We start from the raw sequence: 18,209 nt of genomic DNA on the forward strand, positions 1-18,209 counted from the left end.
ACAGATGAGGAAACAGGCCCAGAGAGGGTAAATAAATTGCCTACTATCAAGCTGCAGGTAAACGGCAGTCAGGCTATAAACGTGTGTCGCTGATTAGGTTGCTTCAGTCCTGAGAAGCATAAAGCAGTGGTTAAAGGCACAGACCCTGGCGCCTGACACTTTCTAGCTGTGTGATGTTGACACTTAACTTCTCTCTGCCTCTATTTCCCCACCTGTAAAATGGGTCTTTGTGAAGATTAGGTGAATTAGCATTTGTAAAATACTTGGAACCATACCTGGCACACAGTATACACTGTATTTTGTTAAATATGTAGTTTGTTTAAAAAAAAAAAAGACATAAAGGAAAGTAATTTAAACTCCACAGGTAACAGACAAGGCACAAAATGAATCTTTGGCAGAGCCAGGCCAGAGCCCCTTTGGTAAGCCCTGGCTCTGGGAACCACAGACATATGGTGAATATGAAAAAATTCAGAGGACAACCTGATGCTGTGAAGTTACTTCTAACTCTAACCACCCCTCACACATTCCTAGCCTCACAGGATGAGAAAGACTCCCTCTGCTGGACACCCAGGACTTTCCTCTCAGGTCCAATTTCCACACAGCCACAGAGGGTGCTGAGCAGATACAAAGGATTGAGCTGACCAGGAAACTCCACCACTGGATGAGATTTCCAGAGACAGAAATCTGAGCTGCATGATGAGTGCAGAAAGCAGGTCAACCTTTGGGATTAAGCTTTCAGAAAGTAAAAGAAATTCTAATCTGGGGCAAGTGATGATAAAGGACTTTGACGAGGGCAAAACCACTTGATGCTGCCATCTTTACTGGGGTGTGTCCAAAGCATTTCCAGCCCTACCTATCAGGAAGGGGGCAGCATGGTCCCAGGGGTGGGATGCAAAGTCGCTGAGGATAACTGATGTCATAGCCTCTCAACAAACAGAAACACCTAACATGACAAGTTACCTTCCCAACAAAGTAGCAGACTGGTCTTTTAAAATGTAATATCCTGATTCTATTAGGCAGATAAATGTTGATAGAAGCCTCTTTACCCCATGAGAAGCAAATTTAATATTCTTTGGTTTTAGCAAATCTCAAGGTATCTTTTAATTTCATGCTAATCAGGAAATGGCTTTCTTTAGGAAGAGCCTTAAAGAGGAAAAGATAAAAACACAGGCTTTGAAAAAAAAATTAAGACAGATTGTTGGTTTCCTGGGTTCAGATTGTGGGTCTGTCATTTAAAAGCTATAGCCTTGGGCAAATTAGCCAACCTGTCTCACTAGTCTCCTCGTAAAATCAGTGTCTACCTGTAGGCTAGGTGAGGATTCCAAGGGACAATTAAGCTTAAGTGCTTATACTCAGCTAGGAAGGGTAGTAAGTGCTAAATAAATGGGGAAGGGTGATTTTCTTCCCTTCTCTGCCCTGCTCTGAATTTTCAGGGGGGTTAAGCCCTTGGACATGAGGTCCTGGGGTACAGGAGGGAGAGGATTCGCTCCCACTCTTCCAGGTTAATTTTGGCAGTGGAATATATTCCTCTACCTGGGGCCATCACTCCCCTGGCCAGAATCCTTACAATTTCATTCCTACCACCCCAGATCCAGGAACAGTAACAGCACCCAGCTGTCGCCCATCCCCAGGGCCTACCACCGTGGACCACTGTTGGTTCCTTGAACCCTACTCACACTTCCGTATATATGTTCTTCAATCAAACCCTTTGAGAGGTGCCGTCTGTTTCTGACAAGGGTCTTGACGTGGGAGCATCTCCCCAACGGTCCCACCAAAAGACTGCCCAGCTTACTTACCGAGAGCCGTGATGGAGACGAGGGTGCTGGCCCGGCGCTCCCCCACGACCTGCCACTCGCCGTCCACTGCCCGCACCCATTCAGTCACGTGGCATTCGTACTGGCCCTCGTCCTCCTTCCTGCTGTTGAAGATGCCCAGGCTGAAGGAGTTGGGCTGCACCTGCTCCATCTGGACGCCCCCGAAGCTGCTGCGCTCCCAGTAGGATGCGCCAGGCTGCACGGTGCCGTCCCGGTCCAGCCACATGATGTTGCTGCGGCGGTTCTGCCTGTCCACCAGCTGCCAGATGACGGAGAAGCGGCCCAGCGGCCGGCCCGCCGTGCGGATGCTGCAGGAGAGGTGCAGAGTCTCACCCTCCAGAACGACGCTGGCATTGCTGGCCACCTCCACCGAGATGCTGCTCTCTGGGGAGAAGGAGAGAGTGCCACACTGGGGCTTTCTGGGCTCCAAGGTGCCCTCCCCACTGACGTCAAAGGAGGAGGGGTACAAATGTCACTCTATTCAGGTACAGGGGACCCTGGAGGATGCAAGCACTCTGACGCTTGCTGCTGCAAGCCCTGGCTGGTTCTGGGCTTTGCTCCTTGTGATTTTAGATCTGATAACCTAGGAGGCCCTTTATTGGGTGCAAAGATAATGTGTGGGATAATGAGCGTCTAAGACCTGAGACTGAATCAGAACCTAAGAAATACAACACAAAGACATGATCCTTAAGGCATAAAACAATTCATCAGGTACAGCGAGCCCTCCATATCTACTGGTTCTACATCCATGGATTCAACCAACCATGGATAGAAAATATTCCAAAAAAAAAAAAATTCCAAAAAGCAAAACTTGAATTTGCTGTGCACTGGCAACTCTTTACATAGCATTTACATTGGATTAGGTATAAGTAATCTAGAGATGATGTGTGTAGGTTATGTGCAAATCCAATGCCATTTTATACAAGGGACTTGCGCATCCGCAGATCGGGGGCGGTCCTGGCACCCATGCCCCTTGGAGTCTGAGGGATGACTGTCATGGTTCAGCAGGGCTCGAGAATCTTTGACTTGGATTTTCAGAAAGGTGAATAATGTGGAAATTCTGCTTCACCTAATCTTCCCATCATTTAGGGCTACAGCAGTCAAATAAAAGCTGAACATCCACGCATGCCATTTGAGTCCTTCGAGGCAATATTAGGAAGTAGAAAAAAAAAAAGTGACAGGAAGCATTTGGAGGACAACGTGTGCTTGCTTGGGTGTGGGCAACAATGGAGCACAGATGGCCTCGTTTCACAGAGTGCGCGGGGAGTAAGCTTTCATACTTCCATTAACACAGAGGAATAGGCCAAAGCTGGTGGCTCACCTTTCCGCTGCTATCCACCTTCAGCCCTGGGGTTCTGCTGCTCTTGACCTTGACTTTCTGCCAATCAAACTCTGGGATAAGGATTCCTCTCTCCTTTATTCCTCTGCTACTCACTTAGCTATATGAACTCCCTCAATGGAATTATTTAAAGCTCTACATGCCTTCTTCTATGAGATAGGGAGAGTGTTACTTACACCATACAGTTTTTTAAAGATTAAAAAGTGAATGAGACAATGTCTATAACTACCCTAATACACAGGTTTTCAAAAATTGGTCACCATGATCATAATTAATTTTACTATTCTCATTAACTCTTTGTTTTTAAAAGAGTGTGGATATTTTAATCCATCTTAATTATGCACAGATTATTTGGTATAATTATCTATAGAGCTCCAAAAGCCCTTAAATATTAAAAAGCAAAAAACCAGACTAATTTGGCTCCAGTTTTCTGGGCACCATCCACATGAAACACATACAACAATTTTTAATCAATCAGTAAATCAAATCCCAGATTAAGAGGCATACCCAAGTACTGAGGGGAAAAGCATACCCATGACCATGCATTTGAATCAATCTTTTCTCCCCTGTGCTTCCCCCACAGGCAGAAACAGGCAAAGATGAGCACTGAGCCTGGGTGTGGAGCTCTTGCTACGGTGAACACATCTGCCACCCCTTCTGGATTGGCTTGTTTCATGTGAAAAAAGGTCTGGACGGACAGGGTGGGGAATAGGAATTTTCCCAGGAGCCATACCAAGATGATTCATGGAGATGACGGGGCTCCTGAGTAGCTACATCTTCAGCATGAGTGGCTAAAAACAGGGATTTGGAGGCAGGCAGACCAGGCTCCAGGCCCAGGTCTACTGCTCCCTAACTCTGCAATCTTGGGGCTCTTACTTAACCTACCCAAGCTTGCATTTCTTATGTGCAAAATGAAGATACCAATAGTCCTACTTCTTAGGGTCATGATGCTGAGAGTATTAGAAGGGTAATTATTTTTCATCATCATCATTAATAATAACAACATTCATCTTTAAAGACTCATTAATGACTCACTTCCAGTGTTACCAATTCAAAGAAGGGTAACTTCAGCATCAGTGGAAAAGAAAATCCCTTTGCTTGCCTTAAGCAGAAGAATAACTTGCAGGGCATCACTCTCACCCTCTACTGTCATAAGCCCTGGCTTGTTTGTCATTAGGGCTGCTGTCTGGGGCTCTGTTGCTTTAGCATGCCTGGAGAAACCATGCAGTTAGATGTGAACTACAAGAAGAAAAACCATTCCGCAGCCCAGGCAAAGGCAAATACAGATACAGTGCTGACTGCCCATTAAGACTATTTACAGCTTCTCAGGCCTGAGAAAAGGCAGCCAACAATGCAAAACTTTCTGGATTAAATGAAAACTAGGACAGACCTAATGAGAATCTAAGTGCGTGTTCACAAACGAAATTTTAAATCAGGAGGCTGATGAGGGAGCACAGGCTAAGCGCAGAGCAGTGGATCTGGAGTTAGAAGCAAATGTTTCTAATGCGATGCAAGCTCGACCACTACGGGAACCGGCTCAGCCACTTCCCAGTACGCTGCTCTGGCCTCTTCATTCATAGGATGGACAGAATACTGGCCTCTCCAGGGACTGGAGGGGTGGGAGCAGAGAAGGAGATGATATACGCAGAAGCACTTTGGGCTCTTGGGAGGAAAAGCGCCATTAAAATCCAAGTTTTTATTATCACCATTACCGATGTGATCACTGTTGTTCTTTGGTTAGACTTACCCAAGTGGCCTTGGGGCAGGATCTGGTGGTGCTGGGGGACTTTAACTACCCAGTTATCTGCTGGAAAAGCAATATAGCAGGCCACAGATCATCAAACAAGTTCTTGGAAGGGGATGGGGAAATCTCTTGGTACAAAAAATAGGGAAGTACACAGCGTGGCTGCCCTTCACTGGATCCTTACAGAACAACGAGGAATTAGTTGCAGATTTTAAAGTAGAGAGCCCGTGGTTACGGCAAGCACAGACCGACAGGAAAATACTAGAGAGAGGGGGCATCCACTTAAATTCCATCCTACAAATATTCAGCAAGCACCTATCCTATGCAAAGCACCATGCTAGGCACTGCAGGGGGAAAAGTCTAAGAAAGAAAAGAATTTCAAGATAGTAAGATGTATGTGAGAGAGAGAATTTTTTTTTTTAAAGTAAGCATGAAAGAAAGTCATCCTGTTGGTGAGAAAAGAAAAGAGTGGCAAGACCCCCGTTGTCTGTTTTTTTTTCCTTCACATTTGAAACTATATTAAAAATGTAAAAGTGTAAATTAAAATGTAAAGGAAATCATTACAGGGCTAAGAGAAAGAACAGCTTGAGCAGTGGAGGAAAAGGTTAAAGGTTAGTTTAAAAACTTCACCATCTTGTTTAAAATCAGGGCATTCTAAGCTTTCTCATTTTACTAAAAACAAAACTATGAGAGAAATGAGGTATTAATGAGAACATCCTGATACTACGTATAATCAAACCCAACATAAAAGCAAACCCCCAAGTCCCCCAGTCCTGACTGATACCCACTCAGACAACGCCAGCCACGAGGAGGCAGGGAATCTGCCTAAGCAGCCTTGGAAATAAGCTAAGCTTTAAAAGCCTATGCTGCAGGACGATGTGAAAGGTCCCATCCACTGACTTTCAAAAACTCAATTCTAATAGAGGAGAGACATTTAGGGAAATGCCAATCCCTATACCCCCCAAAACCCAGAGAGCAAATCTCTCTTCATAATGCACTTTATAGGATTTAAAATCCTCCCATAAAAGACCAACCGTCTGAAAGTGAGATTTCAAGACAGGCCTCCACCCACTTCTTCTGGGACTTGATTCCCACACAGGAGCAAACAGCTGTCCCGCATTCCTGGTTGGCCTCCAAGCTGAGCTGGCACTGCTAGCGCGTACACAGAGCCGTGAGCGCTGGGATCTGCCAGGCCCCCTGCAGCCTGCACACACACACCTGGCGCTCTGCCTACCAGGAGGGGGTGGCGGTTGTTGCTAAGTGTGGGCAGGTGAGCTGGAGAAAGGAGAGGGCGTGACCAGTTTTCCCTGCCAGCTCTGCCTGAGCCTAGCCCGCCCCGCCCTGCCCTGCCCACAGCTCTCTCAGGTGATGCTAGAGACCGGACCAGCCCAGCGGGAGGAGGGGAAGGAAGCGGCACACCCCTCCACTTACTGATGGGGAGGACCATGATGGGGATGTTCTTGGGACGCTTGCTCTCCTTGTCGATGAATTCCCCGGTGACTGTTTTCTCTCTCTCTGTCACACGACAGTTGTATTTCCCGCTGTCCTCCTGGCGGAGGTGGTAGATCTTCAGCACAAAGATGCTGTCGCTCTCCTTGGCCACTTTGAGCTGGCCCCTGGCCTCCCGATGGGTGAACTCACTGTTGAGGACTGGCACGGCGTTCGGCCCCACGCTGGCAATGAGCGAGCTGTTGAAGGCCCAGGAGACGGCAAAGTAACGGTCGGGAATGTTCTGCGCCTCCAGGATGCATCTGAACTCCACGGGCTCGCCCACCGTGTACAGCCGCTTCTCCGTCTCCAGCCGAACGCTGAACTCTTTGTCTGAGAGGACAGATAACAAAACGGATGCATCCTGCGTGACCGAGGGCCTTAGCTCTCCAAACTGCACCAGCAAACTCCCATCACCCACGCCTTCTCACCAAGCTGACTGCTGGGAAGGCACCTCCACACTTGTCTTGAGAGAAAAACTCTCGCGTATCACAGAGGGAACTCAAAGGTAGCCAGACCCGGAGAATCTAAAGCGCTTGTTATCCCAGTCAAGATGACAGGGTTCTGTCTGCAGCGTCTAATGCCCTAGATTAGGCTCCAAAATCAGCGAGGAATGTCACTCCTAATTTCACTTGCACGGCAGACTGCAAAGGTCCCGCCTTGATCTATACGCCCAGAACTCCATTAAAGCATCAGGATTACAAGTATTTTCAGTAGATATTGTAGACATCACCCTGTGGAGACTTGTGAGAAAAAATTACCCAGTGGCCCAGGTGTTGACCCCAATCCTAATAAATATTCTATCTCTATCTATCTATCTACCTATCTACCTACCTACCTACAAGGGTGAGTCAAAAATTATCCACACTCCAGTTATATTAAAACTTCTGTATATTCTACAGCCAGCATGCAGATAATTTTTGACTCACCCTCGTATCTAGCTGGAGAGAGAAAGAGAGAGAAAGATGTCCTCAGCCCACATGTGAATACTGGAAATAAGACACAGGTAAGACAATCCCTAACAAAACTGCATAGGAAGACTAATGTCTTTTGACTCATCTATCACCCGTCAGATCAAATCTCTAGAGAGATGGAGTGAGAAAATACCTACTTCCACTGACAGCCAGATGACCTCTGAAATGGTCAATGAACCCAAGCACCCTTCAAAGAGCCGGGAGTTGAACCAGGCATGGGACAGAGGATCAAAGAAGGGCTCATCGCCACTAGCTGTCCCACACACCACGTAACATGTACCGGTGCACGGTGACTGCCAATGCCATGAGACAATGATCATATCTCACAGGCACCCGTGGCAGAAGACAAAGGAGTGAAGGGTTGGAGAAGCTTTTCTTCCGGAAAGCAGTGTCACAGAGCCTTGAGTGCGGGAGGCTGCAGCTGTAACTACTGCCCAAGTCCTTCTGCTCCCAGTTCCAGCTCTGCTCCTCTAAAGAGTACATTGAAGGGAGGATGGCATTAAAGGGAAATTCGAATCCCTTGTAGATCCATTAACTCCAATCTCAACTGTCTTCCTCACACCGGCATTCCCAAGCCTTTACCACTATCTTTAAGCCCCTTGCCCCATTCTCATCCCCTATCCCATGCATTCTTCAAGCAGACGAGAATCTTATTTCCCTAAAAACGCAGCAGCAATCACAGGAGCGCTGCTTCCACATTCCTCTTCTCCAGCCCAAGTTTGGCTTTGCACCCACCTGGTCCTCAGGCTCTCCATCTCCATCTCCTCCCCTCCCACATGAGCCAGGGTCTTGCCCCAAATACCCCTTTTCTCCAGTGAATCAGCTTCTCCCTTTATTACCCAAAGCAAATTACACTCAACGACTCCAGGGGCTCACTTCTAAAGTAACAGTAGCTTCCCTTCCCAAAGACCAACCTGAGAGACAGGGGTTTCACTCTGCCAGCCTCTGCCTCGATGCATACACCCACGTGGGATGGAGCCCATGTCATCTGCCAGAGAGTGGCTTAGTGGTCAAGCAGATTATAGTAATTTACACATCAAGGTCGGGGATTTAAAAAAAAAATTTAAAAATTAAAAAAAAAAGCATCCCTTCCACAGAAATGCCACTGAAGACCTGCAAACAGGTGCCCTAGACCTCAGGCTTCCCGCTTCCTCAGAGCTAGGCTGGCTGCAGCTGTGGCTGTCTTCTGATCTCATGGGAATCCCCCCATGGCGTGGTGATGCCTTCACATTCCCAGGCTGAAGACGAGGTTCAGCCACCCTCCTTTCTGCAGAGCAGTTTGCCCTTCTCACACCCAGTCAATGAAACCTCCAGAAATTGATTCACGCTTTCTCCAATACCCCCTCGCTCCTCAGCTCACTGAAATGTGGCTCCTGGCCTTCTGCGCACTTCACCAACCCAGCAAGTGTCCCCAGTGACACCCCCACCCCCCATCACAATCCAAGGTTTTCCTCAAGTGCACTTTAGCCTCTGGACCAGCTCTCCCCCCTTGGGTCCATGACACCACCCCTCCCGCTGGCCTGGTCACCCTGCTTCTCTCTCTGCCACTGGGACCGGCTCCCCTGACCACCTCTTACTGCTGCAATTCTCCTGGGCCCCTTCGCATTGTCACCCCACGGGCTGCTCCTAGGCCCTCATCACTCCCAAGTTCAACCTCTAGCTGAGCTCCGTGTCTGGCGACATGCGGGGTGCTTCACAGGCTGAGCGGCTCTACGAGAGTCTGCGTGCAGGGTGCACTCCTTGACCAAAATTTACAAGAACAAAAGCAAAGAGAACCACGAAAGGGGAAGCAGAGGCTTTCAAGCAGGACTCGGCACATGACCGCATCCTTCCTTATCACAGTTCAAGGAACCACCCTGAGCCCCAGCCTCCATTCCTCCTTCCTCAGTGCTCTCCATTCTGTTGCCTCGAGCACCCACTCCCCTCCTCTGAGGTCACTGCCACTGACCTAGCCCTGGCCTTGTTAGCCCTTCCCTACCTGGTCGGTCTCCTGACGTCAGACCCACCCTGCGCAGTCAACACCAGGTGGCTGCCATGGTCTCCCCTTCTAAAACCCAGGTCTGTCTGTGTCACTCTCTGCCTAAAAATCTCTATTCCCTCCTCCACGTGTCTGCAGCAGTGGTTTCAAACGATGCTCAGGTGGGGTGGGAAGGGGAGGGGGACCTTCCTTTCCTCATACAACGTCATTTGCTGCCCAACGCAGAAAACATTTGGTTGAGGCAAGGGGGGGAAGACTGTGGCCCCCAAAAGCCTTCCTTAAGCACCCCATGGCATGCACTCAAACACATGGACATGTACGTGTGCCCACCCACAAGCGACCACTCAGGCACCTCTACGGGGCTCCTAAGATTCCGAAGAGAGCAGCCTGAAGAGCTCGGACCACAGAATCAAAGCCAAGCTCACATTCCAGCATGTGGGGCTTCAGCCTACCTTTCCCATCTCCTCCCACCGCTCACATCCGGAACTCAACATCTCCTCACCCTTGACGTCTCTGTGCTCGCCAAACACGTCAAACAATTCTGCTTTTCCTCCTGATGTCTGCTCAAGCTTTAAGACTCACCTCAAGTCACCACATGTGCTGGTTTTCCTGAATGTGCCTTAACACCCACCCCACCATCGGGAAAAATATTGCTACAAGAATACTTTACATTCAGAGGACAGACATATGGACATCAAGTGGGGAAAGCGGGGAGGGTTGGGGGGGAATGAATTGGGAGATTGGGATACCAAATAGTACACACTCTAAATATATGCAGTTTATTGTATGTTAACTGTATCTCAATAAAAGTTCTTAAAAAAAAAAGAATTAAAAGCAGGGACTCAAACGAATATTTGAATATTTGTACACCCATATCTACTGCAGTATTATTCGTTAACAGCCAAAAGGTGGAAACAACCCAAGTGTCCACTGACAGATGAATGGATAAGCAAAATGTAGTATACACAATGAAATATTATTCAGCCCTAAAAAAGAAAGTTCTGAGAAATGCAACAACATGGATGACCCTCAAGGATTTAATTCTAAGTCAGTCACAAAGGATAACTGTATAATCCACCTATATGAGATATTGTTTTATTGTGATTTATATTTTATATATATATATATAAAAAAGAATACTTTACATTCACCACGTTCCCAGAGCACCCTCCACTCAGCCACCGGCTTTCGTATCTGCAGTTCCCTGAGTGCAGGGACTAACAAGCATTTTTCATCTCTGAATCCCGGATGCCTATCGCCACACCTGCAGTGTTGCCGGGACTTACTAAATGCTGACTGAAATGAACTAAGAGAGGGACAAAACCAGGGCTACAACCACTGAACAGGAACAGCACAGACACAGAGTGAAGTCATCGACTTTTTTTTCCACCTAGTTTTCCCTTTGCTGGTTTAGTCTGGATCCCTTTGTGGGGCAAATTCAAAAAAAGCCTCATTCCAATTGGTAAGATTAAAATAAAGACGATTAACTGATGCAACCTAATTTAAGAGCATCAAGTCTCAAAATTTGGCCCAGACTTTTGAAGCTGCTCTTAAAACCATCCAGGAAGGGAAGGGATAAACATGAAATAAAGTGCCTTCTGCAGATCTCTTAGTACCGGAAGTTCCAGAAGCTGCTAAATGCTCTGGGTCCTACAGAGCAGATAAAGTGCTCCCAGTCCAGGAGTCCAACCCTTCTCATAAAAGCCCTCACACCCATGAGATGTCCAGAAAATCGCTTCTGCCCTTTGACCTCCAGAGCTGTGCTTGACAAAGCGTAGACAGTGGAGGTGTACTGAAAATCCAGCTTTCCAGGTCCCACCCCAGAAGCCTGATTCAGGAACCCGTACTGCCCGAGCCCGGGAACCTGTGCTATTAGGTAAGTCTGAGGCACAGCCCTAGAATGGCAGAAGAACAAGCGGCAGGACAGCTATGCAAAGGCCAAGACCACCACCACCCTCCGACTGGAGCAAATGGGCCGGGCGCGGGGGTGGGGGCCAAGACACAGGTCCTGAAGAGGGGCGCCCTACCTGTAGCGCAGACACCCCAGCTCATCTCCCACAAACCACACCTCTGCTCCTCAAGACAACGGCGGCCCCTCATTCACGGCCAGCAGCAACCCAAGGAAAGGCCCTCGGGCACTTACGGCACCTCCGTGACGGCCACCACCCTCCAACCAAAACCAGGGGGCTGAAGGCCCCTGGAAAACCTGCCCCCAGCCCAGCCGAGGCAGCCAAGCAATGGTTTCTGGCTCTGGCTGGAGCCCGGCTGGACTCAGGGGCCGGGAAGGCCCTGTCTGAGAAGGTCAGGGCTTGGGATGCCCGGGCCCTATGCACCCCGAGTACTTAAAGAGTGGCCAGCGGAGTCTGCACAGCCTGTCTGACCACCCTCCCCGCCACACAGGGAGTGGGGACGAGAGACTGACCGGTGGGCTGCACGTTGACCACAGTCCCCTCCGAACGCTTTCGGGTCATGGGGTACCACGAGCCGTCCGGGTCCTGGATCCACTCGCTGGCCTCGCAGTAGAACTCGCCCTGGTCGGAGGGCTGCAGGTGGAAGATGGTGAGGCGGAAGGTGCTGCTCCCCAGCTTGTCCAGGCGCACCTCCCCCAGGCTCTGCCTCTGCGCGTAGTCGCTGCTCGACTGCAGCACGAAATCCCGGCTCAGGGCAATGACCTCCACCGGCGTCTCGCCGCCCCGCTGCCGGAGCCAGGCCACGGACAGGTGGCTGTGCTGCAGCGTCTCCGTGGCCACCTCACACGTGAGCTCCAGGGGGTCCTGCTCCACCTTGTGCAGCGTCTGGGGCGCGGCCGTGGCCTGCAGGGAGTCCGGGATCACTGCAACACAGGAGCGGCCACGGGGCACGGTCACAAAGCCGCAGATCTGACACGCGTGGGGCTGAGCTCCCACCCACCCAGCCCTGACAGTCCCTGTGGGGCCATGGAGGACCCCAGATGGCACGGAAACAGAACGGGTTTCCTGTCTGGATCTGGACTGCAGTCTTTGGGCACTTACACTTACTTGTTTGATATTTCAATAACACTCAGATGAAAAATGGGTTGGGGGCAGAGGCATAAATTGGGAATTTGGGATTAACAGATACACACTACTATACGTAAAACAGAAAACAACAAGGACTTATATAGCACAGAGAACTATATTCAACATCTTGTAATAATCTAGAATGGAAAGCAATCTGAAAAAGAATACATATGTGTATAACTGAATCACTCTGGTATATACCTGAAACATTGTAAATCAACTATACTTCAATAAAAAAATAAATAAAATGTTTGTAGACTTAAGAAAAAAAATGGGTCGTATTTCATTTTACATAATAAATGAACTCCCTGAAAATAACATGTAAAAGGAATTTTGTATCAGGTCAAATAAGATTTTATTGTTTGCGGTGGGTATTGTTTCCAGACACTTTAACTTGGCTTCTGACTGATCTTCAAAGAAAAAGAGTTCCTGGAACTTGCAGTTTCACATTTTCTATACAACTTGCTCATTTTCTCCCTTCTAGCCACCCCTCCCCCATGTCTCCCCAACTTGCGTCAGCAATGCAGGGCTATAAGAAGGCTATTTCTTATCTTGAAAAACAAAAAGAAACAGGTTGTGGTAGAGAGAAACAGCAGCATCCTCAATTTTTTAGTAGGTTTAATTTTCATCAAATTCATGTGTCGTGTCTGTGGGCTGGAAGGAAGCCACGGTATGGGCATGAGTCAGGCAAGCAATGAGGTTCCCCCACGGTCACCTGGTCAGCATTTTCCTCTGGAGACTAAACACCCTTCTCTGATGTCAAGGGTTGAAATCCTAATTTCCAGTGTTTATTATCACAATTAAGCCTGGAAGTTATGACTTGGACAGAAAAACAGAACAGCCTTGATATCTCTGACCCTTCACATGGGCAAACATTGTGGCCCAGAGCCGTCCACACTGAAATCCCTCTCCCTCCTCCCCCAGCTCCCTCTGTCATCCAGGGAGCACAGGGGCCAAGGGAGATGGCTGGTGCACCATTCCCTACTCTGGAGCCGAAGGACACACAGACCCACCCCAGGTCTGAGCAAGGTCCTGCAGCTGCATTTGCTTCCTGACTCAGCAGCGCCCCAGGAGGCTCAGAGCCACTCTCTAAAGCCCATCATTTCCTTGATGTTGGGCCTCTCTTTCAGCTGATGTCACCTGCTCCATCTTCCTCGTCAGTTCTTCAGCTTGTCAACCACAAACATCCTTGCCTTATATTTTTATATCCCCTTTCACCAGCTAGAGGGTCAGTTAACCTTCTCTGAAATTTTTAACATCTGCATTAGATCTCTAAGTTTCAGCTTCAACCTTCTACTATTTACAAGGGAACACACAAACCTGGTTCACTTATGCTACCTACTGACCTCTAAAATACTTGGGGAGCTTTGGATTCTTATTTTAAAGTCAAAGAAACCTGAACTATAAAAGAGCTGACCCAATGTTATGGACTGCACGTTTATGTCCCCCCCAAAAAACTCCTAATCCCCAGTGTGATGGTATCTGGAGATGAGGCTTTAGGGAGGTGATTAGGTCATGAGGGTGGAGCCCTCATGAATGGGATTAGTGCCCTTTCTTCCTTTTTTTTTTTGGCCATGCCATGCGGCATGTGGGATCCTAATTCCCAGACCAGGGATTTAACCCATGCCAGCTATAGTGGAAGCGTGCAGTCTTAACCACTGGACCGCCAGGGAAATCCCAGGGATTAGTGCCCTTATAAGTGGATCCCAGACAGCTCTCTTGTTCCCTACCTGCCATGTAAGGAGACAACCAGAAGTCAGTACTCTGCAACCCTGAAGAGGGCTCTCACCAGTACCAACCACACCAGCACCCTGATCTCGGACTTCCCGCCTCCAGAACTGGGAAATAAATGCTTGTTGTTTAAGCACTCAGTGCTTGCTCTTTACGCACTCAGTTCAGTCTATGGTAATTTATTATAGCAGCCCAACCTGACTATGACACTCAGGCAGGACGCCGGCCATGTGAACACAGTTATCTCCTTACCCACGAGGTTCATCTTGGCACTGTAACTCCCAAAGTACTGTGTTTCCGTGTTGGGCGTGTGGCATTCGTACTCCCCGGCATCCCGGGCCTGGAGATCGGTGATGTGCAGTAAGGCCGCGTTCCCCAGGACCCTCTCCACATAGATCTTCCCGCTGCGGACACGCTGGGTGTAGATGGCGTAAGGGAAGGACGAGTCCGTGGTGCTGACGATCTGGACCTCGCGCTCAGGGGCGGAGGGCAGGTAAATGGACCACTGGAAATTCTGCTCGGAAGTCTCCCCGTAGCCACTCACGTTGCACCAGATGGTGATATGGGAGCCCTCTGTGCGGTACAAGGGTCCTTCCTGGACGGCGACTTGCCGCTGTGCTGACACTACACCTGCGGGGGAGATACACACAACAGGCTCACTTACTTCTCAGAGCAAAATGCAAAGCAGGCAGCAGTCTTCAAAGGGTTTGTTACTTGTGTGACATGATAATAATATAAATAGCTTACTGGCCCTTTCTGAGGCACTGTGTGATTTATAAATATTAATTAAAACACTCTGTGGTAAAGCACCGTCCCTAATTTGCATATATGGGAGTTTGATCACGCAAGGACATGGTTCTGTTACTTATTCAATGGCTGACCCTTGGGAATTTCATTTAGTCCCTCTGTCATTTATGCAGTTTTATATCTATTTATTAATGCTCTTTATAAAGTTTTTAATAAAATGAGCAGGAAAAGTTGAATCCTTGGCACAAATTCAGAGGAAAACAAAAGCAACCGCCTTGCAATCTGGCTGAAATTAAACACTCCCTTCCGGATTAGAGGGCTGGTAGGAGGGAGTCCTGGGGCCTCTTCTTTGGTGTTGCACCCTTATTTGCAAAAGTAGCTACTCCCAGGCCACCATGCAGAGCATTCCTTACACCCTCTTCCCTCCACGCGCGCGGAGGCAGAGCTGAGCCCCTGCAGGCTGCTGTGCGTACACAGGAATGGGAAGGGCTGACGCACATCCCTGCCGCCCAGATGCCCACACACCGCCGATGGGAGCGACTGCCAGTGCCGCCCCGTAACGAGGAAGTCAGGCTGCCCTGGAGACTGTGCTCTGATGCACCACCGGCCGGCCCGCCTTCTGGCTGGGATACGCTCCTCCGTGTGGCCTCTGCCTGCCTCCTCCATGTTTCCAAAATGGTCTCCCCCCACAGACCCGGGGGCAGTAAAGATAGTGAGTTTGCTTTCTCATTCCACGCCAGCGCAAGGGATTCTGCCTGAGCTCCGGAGAAGGTGGGAGACGGCACACCCCTGTGGCCTTCCCCTCCGCAGCTGCGGGGCACCGCACTGTGGCCGGAGGAGCAGGGGAGGGCTAGTCACAGCTCTGCCAGGAATTGGAGCAGGCTGTGCCACCCTGGACAAGCTCCTTTTCCTCTCTGGACCTTGATCTCTTCATCCACAGAATGATTTCTAAGCAGGCTTTGGCGTGGACTAGCATGTGTGCCAATGCTGGCTTTGTCACTTACTAACTGTGACCTTGCGTTTTACCTCTCCAAGCCAGTTTCCTAAGAAAGATGGGGATAATCATGTATGCCTCACAGAAAGACTGAATAAGATAAGATCTGTAAAGCCCCCAGCATAGGGCTTAGCCCATGAGTCCTTAAGAAAGAGCTGCTAGCTAGGGCCTCTCCTGGCTGGAACATTCTGCAACTCTGGATCCACCGGGGACAGGGTTTTGGCCAGTGATCCCTCAAGGACACGCCAATGGCCTCTTGCTGATGACACCAACTCTGGGCCACCCACCTCCATCCACAGCTGCAGCCCACTCTCACTCCCATGAAAGCTTCTCCCACTCCCCCTCCGAAATGCAGGCACAGTTGCTCCAGTGTAAGCTTATCTCAAGTGGATCCAGCTGAGGAACAGCTGGGACAGCTCAAAGCCTAGTGAGATGCAGCTCTAAGCCCGGCCTGGGGGATGCTTGAGCCTCAAAGCAAGCTGATCTAACCTGAAACAGACCCTGTAAGGAAAGGCCTGTGGCTTATAAACTTTCATTCACGCAGAATCTTTTCTCCCAAACAAAATCTTACACAGAACCCCGTGTCGGCTTAAGCCACAGAAGCAAGGAAAGTGATAAGAGGGGTGGGGGGAGGTGGCGAGTCAACACATCCAAGGATTTACTTGACATATTCTGGTTGACAGCATTCACGACTATACTGAAGGTCCCTTGAGAAGACAGTTCATTAGTTATCTTCGGTATGCTAAAATTTAGTGCATAACATTTTACTATGTGTACTCTTTCTATGACAATTAAAAAAAAAATATATATATATATAGTGACACCTGAACCAAATGTTTGCCGTACTCCAGAAATGCAGAACTTTAAAATCAATATAACTATATTCATAACATTTAGGTCTCCCTGCATTTCAATGGTCTGTGACAAAACAGCCACAACCACTGCCCACCCGCTGCAAAGAAGGCTGGAGGCAGGTCAGGAAGAGCCCGCATCTTTCTTTAGGGCACTGCTTCTCAACCTTAGACCCACACTGGAATCACCTGGAGAGCTTTAAAAACTAACAGGGCCTGGACCCCACCCCACGGAACTGGTCTGCTGTGCAGAAGCCTGGGCGGTAGGAGTTTTTAAAAACTCTAATGCAGAGCAGTGTCAAGATGTCTTTATCTCCAGCGTGCCAGCCAGCTGCCCAAATTAAAGACCAGGTCCTGACTTAAGGCTCTCAATAGCTTTGAGCTCTTCCCTTTGAGGATTTGGGTCAAGAAAGTTTTATTCTCCTCTAGTGAATGGGCAGAAGACGGCAGCTGAGGCCCATCAGATACTGGCTATGATGACGCAATACTGAGCTCATCCAGAGTGGGTTCTATTTACAGGCCTTACAGAAGCACTAGATCAGGGGATCATATACAATAGTCCCCTGAAAGGTAAACAGTGTTAAGTGGCCTGAACGAGCCAGGGCATCAGGGTCAAAACAACTTGTCCAAGTCGGAAGCCGATTATAAACAGTCCTGACAAATAAATAAACAGATACTAGAGTGTACTCTCACCACACACATTCAGCTGCACTTGCTTATTAAATATCTTCTGAATTTCCTTCCCACTCCATAAAGAGCCTTTGACCCCTGAGAATAATGCTGTTCTTAGGAAGTGGATCTTAACATAGAAATAGAAATTAACTTTTTCTTCTCAGAAGTTTGATTCCCCTTCCATACCCCACCTTCCCCATTTCCTTCTCCTGGCACTGCGCTTGCTGTCCAACCTCATTTTCGTAGATGCTGCTACCTTCAAAAAGACCCAGGTCCCCAGCCCTGGCCAAGGTATCCCCTGACCCCACTGCCCCTTCCATCTTCCCTCTCAGCCTACAACAGAAGGTCCATCTTCCCTCTCAGCCTACAACAGAGCCAGAATCAGAAATAACATTTTTTACTTTAGACATTTCTGTACTCTTTGAATTACTTTACCATAAGCAAGTATCGCTTCTACAAATTGAAACGATCCAAGTATTATATATAACTGTATAAAAAGGACTAGACACAAACGACAAAAAAAAAAGAGTGGAAGACAAAAATAGGAACAAAAAACTAGGGCAACAAAAAATAATAATGATTATGGTAGATATTAATCCAACTCTATCAATAATCACTTTGAATGTCAATGGTCTGAAGGTACCAATTAAAAGACAGAGATTGTCAGAGTGGATTAAAAACATGACCCAACTATATACTGTCTACAATAAACCCACTTTAAGCCTAAAGACAAACAGATTAAAAGTAAATGGATGGAGGGGCTTCCTAGGTGGCCCAGTGATTGAGAATCCATCTGCCAATGCAGGGGACAGATCCCTGTTCCAGGAAGATCCCACATG

The 18,209-nt window shown here is 48.5% G+C and overlaps 1 protein-coding gene across 3 annotated transcripts in view; it reads right to left on the reverse strand.

The window, feature by feature from the left end:
- Window positions 1–18,209, reverse strand: part of IGSF3 (immunoglobulin superfamily member 3) — a 98,335-nt gene that overhangs the window by 26,149 nt on the left and 53,977 nt on the right. Inside the window, exons 3-7 of one of the 3 annotated variants that reach the window (XM_057720119.1) lie at window positions 14,359–14,736; window positions 11,760–12,170; window positions 6,329–6,718; window positions 4,901–4,960; window positions 1,797–2,198 (exon numbers count right to left, since the gene is read on the reverse strand). In XM_057720119.1, the coding sequence (XP_057576102.1) occupies window positions 1,797–2,198; window positions 4,901–4,960; window positions 6,329–6,718; window positions 11,760–12,170; window positions 14,359–14,736 (1,641 nt within the window). The remainder of the gene's footprint in view (window positions 1–1,796; window positions 2,199–4,900; window positions 4,961–6,328; window positions 6,719–11,759; window positions 12,171–14,358; window positions 14,737–18,209) is intronic. The other 2 variants (XM_057720124.1, XM_057720134.1) reach the window with 2 other exon arrangements.

The sequence above is a fragment of the Hippopotamus amphibius genome, chromosome 1 (assembly GCF_030028045.1).
Source record: "Hippopotamus amphibius kiboko isolate mHipAmp2 chromosome 1, mHipAmp2.hap2, whole genome shotgun sequence".
NCBI lineage: Eukaryota > Metazoa > Chordata > Mammalia > Artiodactyla > Hippopotamidae > Hippopotamus > Hippopotamus amphibius.